This window comes from Cyprinodon variegatus, unplaced genomic scaffold (genome assembly GCF_000732505.1).
Source record: "Cyprinodon variegatus isolate N-32 unplaced genomic scaffold, C_variegatus-1.0 Scaffold356, whole genome shotgun sequence".
Classification (NCBI taxonomy): Eukaryota; Metazoa; Chordata; class Actinopteri; order Cyprinodontiformes; family Cyprinodontidae; genus Cyprinodon; species Cyprinodon variegatus.
In genome coordinates, this window is record NW_015150809.1 from 564,425 (window position 1) to 571,290 (window position 6,866).

At 37.1% G+C, this 6,866-nt stretch overlaps 1 protein-coding gene across 14 annotated transcripts in view; it reads left to right on the plus strand.

Moving 5' to 3' along the window:
• The window catches only part of fam126b (family with sequence similarity 126 member B), a 56,308-nt gene that overhangs the window by 27,614 nt on the left and 21,828 nt on the right, over positions 1-6,866 (plus strand). For 9 of the 14 annotated variants that reach the window (XM_015386124.1, XM_015386118.1, XM_015386113.1 and 6 more), the window contains one exon: positions 5,648-5,730. In XM_015386124.1, the coding sequence (XP_015241610.1) occupies positions 5,680-5,730 (51 nt within the window). In that variant the 5' untranslated portion in view covers positions 5,648-5,679. The remainder of the gene's footprint in view (positions 1-5,647; positions 5,731-6,866) is intronic. The other 5 variants (XM_015386127.1, XM_015386119.1, XM_015386115.1 and 2 more) reach the window with 1 other exon arrangement.

A 6,866-nucleotide genomic window follows, 5' to 3' on the forward strand; every position in this document is an offset into this window, starting at 1 on the left:
CACACATCTGCAGACCCCAGGCTCTACACCCTGACAGACTTGGGAGTTCAGGGTAAAATGAGGCCAAACATCAAGTTCTGGACAGCTGCTGGTCTGTAGTTCTCTTCTAATTAGAGAAAATTCTGTTTTAAAATGACAAAATAAAAGTTTTATATACATGCAATAGGGTTGTAAATAATTATTATTTTATATCGATGCATCGATCCAACAGCAGATGATCCGATGCATCGACACGTCCGCAAGAGTATCGATTGTTAATTTAATTAATGTTTGCTCCTAGAAGTAATTCTGACTCCGGTGCTGCGGTGGCGCTAAACCTATTTTGCCCTCCTACCTCGCTTCCTTTAGCCACTAACCTCTTTCCGCATTCACACACACTAGCGTAAACAGTAGGCAAGACAGACATGGCGGAGGAAAGAGAAGATAACTTGCACACCCCTTGCGCATTCAAGCCATATGTTTGAAAGTATTTGGGGTTGTGTGAGTGAATAAGGTTTTCATAGGCCTGGGTGAAGTACAACTTTGCTAATTCTGTTATTTGCTGATGTTTCTCAAATAAAATGCATTACGATATTACAGCTTTCATTGATTTATTTCAAAATTAAAACATCGTCTAGCCTGTAAGGTTAAAAAAATTTTTTTACCAATTAATCAAATCGAATCGTATCGTGGTGTATTTTTTAGTATAAAAAATAATCGATTCGTTGGGTCAGGAAATTGATACTGCATCAAATTGCAATGATGGGTGTGATTTACACCCCTAATATGCAAACAAACGGTATAATGTTGTAATTTGATTAAAGGAATTTAAATGATTGACACAGAATAACGTTTTAGTGATATTCTCTTATATCTCTGAAACGATGTTTAGTAAAATGTTGTGAGGGGTTAAAGGTCAGCATTCAAACTGAAGCACACTGTCTGTCAGTCTTTCTTAATGGGTGGTTTATTCAAGGGATAGTGCTCATTTTTTGGTTATGTTAAAGCACAATGTTGTAAATAAGTGAAATTTGTAGCTCTGGTATATTATTAATTCAAAATGAAAACCACTAAACAGTTTTGAGAGATTTCTTGATCTGCCTATAATGGGTTCCACGTCAGAAAGATTTTAATCCCTTTGTTCGAACAAAATGAACAGTAGCTCCTTCTAAATGCGTCTCTAGTTCTCACTGAGAATGATAAGCCTGCGCTGCCGTCCATGAATTTCATCTCCATGCCTCTCTGACAGCTTGATAAGCCAAAGGAAATGAATGAGTCAGCGTTTCATGAAGACCCGAGCACGCTGACGGCTGAACGGCTGATTTAGGAGGGAGGGGCGTTTCATAGGAGAAATTTCACTGGTTCATGTCATCGTCCTCTTTTATGCTTTTCCAGCCCAGCAGCTTCTCTGAGCTTCTTTTGTAACATATTCATGCTTATCTGCACCATGTCGAGTTTTGCATAATTTATTATGTTTTACTTTAAGGTTTAACCTCTGCTGATAGGAAGCACCTATGTGTCTAAGAACCCTTTCAGGGCATGTTAAATATTTGCTCTTGGATGTGGATTTGAATTTAGACTCATCCACCCATTTTATTTGGGAACAAAGGGCAAAGTCTCCTCTAGCAGATGTTAAAACCAGATATATAACCATACCTATTTAACAAGATGAATTACAAAATACATGTCTCCTTTTGGAGAGAAGATTACTCCCAAATCAGACTATTAACAGTTAGGATCTTTTTTAGGTCACGGACTAACATTAAAATAAAGTCAAATTGTAAAATATTCTTCCATCTATTAAGCTATTACTGTACATTTACATTAGTTAATTAGAATATCATCAAAAAGTCTTACTCATTTATTTCAGCAACATAGTTCAAAATGTATTTTTAGTATTTATTTTTCTGGTGATTATGATATTGGATGACTTAAAGCCAATAAACCGATATTCCTTTTCTGAAAGAATACTAGTTCAATAGTTTTCATGGAACAAGCGGGATATAGTCAAAGAAGCTGAGTATTTATTGCATGTTGTATCCATTCATTCATTTTCCATCATGCTTTATCTCAGCTGGGGTCGCTAGGGGTCCTAGTACCTATCTACAGCTGTCTACGGGCGAGAGGCGGGTACACCCTGGACAGGTCGCCAGTCCATCGCAGGGGGCATGTTGTATCCAAGTCTATTAATGGGAGTTACTTGTGAGGAAAATATCTGGTAGAAAGTAATTCATGAGCAGCAGGAACAACCTTAACATTAAATAGATTGATGAGGAAAAGCCAGTTTTAGAGTTTGGGCTTTGAGAATCAGCTTAAACAGATGGGGCTGTTTTGGTCATACCCATGCAGCGATTGGACTGGAAGATAATAAGTGAGACAGGAAGTGAGACACATTGGTAAAGTAGAAATAATGTGCTTTCGGGAAAATACAAACTTAAATGTTTGTGTTTTAGCTATTTTGCTGATTGCAGAGGTAAAACCGATCTTATCTGAGTAAACCACCTTGTGTTTTTGTTTCTTTAATCTGGCTGTTATTGTGTGATCTTAGTATTTTCAGTAGATGGTCTACCTGTTGGTCAGTGGTCGGATCGTCCAGTTTGAGCCTGTTTGTTTTGTAGAAGTTGGATCGCTTTTGTCTCATTTTAACCATAGATGGTCAGGGGTTTATGTTGTCTTACTTTAACCCTGTTGATTAAACATTTGAAGCATTTTCCCCTCTTATTTTGCTTATTAAATAAAACCTTTTCAAACAGTTTGTGCATTGCTCCTCTGAGCCTGTTTTTCTCCCTGAACTGAATGGTGTTGATTGGGTGAGCATCAATGGCAGGTTATTTTCTATGTACTGGTTCAGACAGTAGCAGAGTCATTCATTAACTTTCACAAACTGTTCCTGAAGCCTCTTGTTTGTTTTTCTGGGTGGTATGACTTTGGAGTTCCTGCTGTCATCTTGTCCTCTGTTCTGACTCGTTCCTCAGCCCACACAGGCTGATATTATTGTAAACTTTCCACGCTTCTCTTCACACCTTCATTTATGAGCAGGCCTCTTAATCACTTATTACCCAGATTGGCCAGGCAGGCAGATGTGGTGCATCTGTTCTGAGTGTTGGATGAAACATTAAATCCTCTGACTCATATGCATTGCAGTGAGCCCTCAGAGATTTAGCACATTTTCTGGGATATGGTGATTTGGCTTTAACAAATGAGGCATGCTTTATGTCAGAACCTGAGGTGGGAGTTAGCACTTGGACTGCGTTTGCATTTTTTCAGTGTCTGAGCCAGGAGTGTAAGTCTTAACTGGCTTGTATTTCCCATTTGCTAAAGATGTAACTAAAACACTTTTTAGAACGCTGCTCTGCTGCAAGCTTCTGTTAGCCTAATCATTTATTTTGCATTTCTTAAAATTATAGACTTGGTTTTGGTTTCTATTTTGCATCATTATTATTTGTTATTATAGGTAAAAATGGTGTCGTCTTTTATATTTTTTTAAACAACATGAAGTGAAAATGTTTAACAAACAAACAAGATGTATTTGTTGTTCTCGGATTAATGGGGTTATTCATGAATAGCGTTTTTCTATTGTCTGTGAAATCATTTGTCTGTAGCTTGTAGCCTTTTCTTATATTTATGCTCCCTCTCTGGTTTTTTAACTTGGCTATCAGCATTTTATCAACAAGTCAGATTTGTTTTCTATGTTTGAGGAAGAAAAAAAATGAAATCATGTTTTTTCCCATCAGCTGATATGAAGTGAACAGCTGCTGCTTAGCACTCATCTATGCTAACTCTAGTCAGCCCAGCACTTTATTCAACTTTACTGCTTTGAATATTTTTAAAACCGCAGTATACTTTGGAATTGATGGTAGAAAGCTCAGATCTCCTTTTTCATCTATAAGAACTGCGGAGCTCCAAGGATTGTCAGAATGTTCTCCATTGACTGTTTCAGAATGGCCACAATTAACCATTAATGATGCTGATGATGCTCAGGAAAGAGTTTGTCTGAATGCCTGACACTAAACTTAGAAACTCTACATTTGTATATATGCATGGATAAGAAAATGTTTTAATTATAAATTCGTTGACTCTGCTTCTTATTATGTTTAAATTAATAACAGCTTCAGTCCAGATTTTATTTGCAGGGAAGGTTTGTTGATATATTTTCTAAAAAACACAGATTTAAACAGATTGTGCAGTTTTTTTATGTTTAGCATGTTGTTGCTCAAATATATATTAGCCTCTGATTTTCTAATAGGTGTTTATGAGGAATTTCTTTCCTAGAAACTGCTGGCTTTCAAGATGCCCATTTATGGACCCCAACATGGAAGCAGAAAACAAACTTGTTGAGACTCTTGTGATAAAAGAAGTGTTTATTTTTTTGTTTTTTTTTTTGCATTGTGCATTATGTTAGTGCAGCAGGAATTTCACTAAACTGAGACAAGTTGGTTCGATTGAAAATTTCCTGAACCCCCTCACATGATTAAATCACGATTCTTTAAATAAAAATAAAATGTAATGTAAAATGTAATGTAAAAATAAAATGTAAGCAGATTAATATGTGAAACAATAATTTCCTGAAAAGTTTGTCTACAATTCTTAATTGAAGGGTCTTTTTTTTTTTTGACTAAATAAATCTTTATCAAAGAAATTCAAATCTTCAAATTTACAATGGAGAACTCATCCTTTCAGAATCAATAAAGATTATGAAACTGGCTTTTTTATATATGTTAAATGTATTGTATCCATACTCTGAAAATAGCCATCCCATACTTAAGCCATAACTGCACTAGAAATTAAACGCATTAAAAAGACAGACTGGCTGTATAAGAACACCAAACAGTCTGGATGCGTGAAATATAAAGCAGTAGCTTTGAAAACAGCCGTGTACAGATTTGGGTCTAATCAATATTCACATATTGTCAAATGATCCTGTTAGAATCTGTGTCAGTCTTTACCTCGTCAGTCCAGCAGTCTACATGAACACAAAGACTCTGGTTTTCCTTTCTAGGTTTTACATAATTTTTATTTGCATTGAAAATAAAGACATTTTTAGACTTGGACCCAAACCTGGCCAATGATCTTCTATAAACGTCCCATCCATGTGACTGTACATTGAGATGTACAGTTGTGTAACAGTGTGCTGAACATCAAGCCAATACCACTATGACTGTCATTGTTTCCAGAGAATTATTCCTGTCTGGATTTATTTGAAATGATTCATAACATAACAGCTATTATTAGTTGAGAGTTTACATTTATTTACTTTAGTTAATTTTTCAATCATCCATTATGGCTGACTGTAATCACCTTAGGGAGGATTTCCTGTTGTGTGACACTCCTATTTTAATGGCAGATTATCCAGCACTAATGGGGACCTGCACATCCTAACTGCAGTCTTTCCCCTATATGAATCTGTCTCCTTAATAGCCTTTTGATTTTTTCCAAATGAAACTCTGCTTTGTGCGCATAACAGATGGATGAGTAAATCAAAACCATCACCTTGAGTATTGGCTTAGATTGAAAACAATGCTTTGCATCTTCCTCAGTAGGGAAATAAGAGACTAAAATCACAACCACAGCTTGGACATCCTTTAGACGATGATGTGCAGTATCATCTCTCATATCACCTTCACTCATCCCCTGACTTCATATCCAACCACTGGCTCTCTCTGTCCAGCAGGCTTCCAGGAGGGGGGGTCTCCGAGAAAGATGTTGGGTTCAGAGCGAGGAGTTGTGGAAGAATGGCTCTCCGAATTCAAGGTAAAACCCTCCTCCTCTCTGTGGTGCTTCATGAGTCATGCAGAAATGCATCCAGCAGGCTGTTTCCCACAGAAACCGCGAGCTGTGGATGTTTTAACAGATTTTTTATTTTAGTGTTAAGATCTTATCTTGATTGCTTTTAAAGTTGTAGGGAAGTCATATTTAAATTTCAAATCATTCTGGCTTAAACATGTATATAAATGTACTCTTTATCAGACCATATTGTCCCAAAAGTTAGAAAATTTCTATTTAAAAAGAAATCCTTTCTTAAAATCAGTTTTTTTTTCTCTTTACTTTATGCGGGCCAGTTAGTTATATGTCAGCTTGTACACCTAAATTCGGCCAATCATATATCAACGGTCATCTGTCAATCAAATTTTTTCAATCATTGCATCTTGATTCATATTTCGCAGCTAATATATGCAACGGTAGAAATAAGAAATAAGAATATATTTACTTTACCATTGAGTTATGTCCCAGTGTCCACGGGGATGGACGTCTGTGTCTTCAGCAGGCGTAGAGCTAAAAGAACTGGCAGCGTTACGAGGCAAGGGCTCAAACATGTACAGCTGTAATCCTTCTACACCAAAACAAGCTTCTGCCGCCCTGGCGTCCTCTTCCAAAACATCTTCGTACCCGCTTTCCTCCTCTAAATAAAAAATGTATGATCGAGGAGACTCATCCACGACCTCCGACACTAAACTCTCCTCCTCTTGCATGTTTCCACTGTCCATAGTGTTGACAGTGTCGTTTCTAAGTGCTACTTGGTCCCAATGTAATTTCCCATTGGGAACCTGCTAGCGCTGAGTTGCTAACTGGTTAGCAAGATGCTTCCGAGACACCAGGCACAACCAAACATGCTTGCGAACCTTTCACCACAACAATCCCGCCCCCTTGAAAATCAACCAATCACATTCATTTTATTCACTCGTGTAAAGTGGCGGACCACTCGGGAGAGTTCGGAAACGCAGCGGTTGGAACAGCTGCTTCCCTACGACTTTTTTTATTTTGATTTTTTTATTGATCAGCTTGAAATCCAATAAATAAACAAAACGACTGTTATTCATTTTAACATTTATATATCCTGAAGTAATGGTCCTTCTAACAGTTTAAGACCTCAGTTTTTCTTTTCTTTG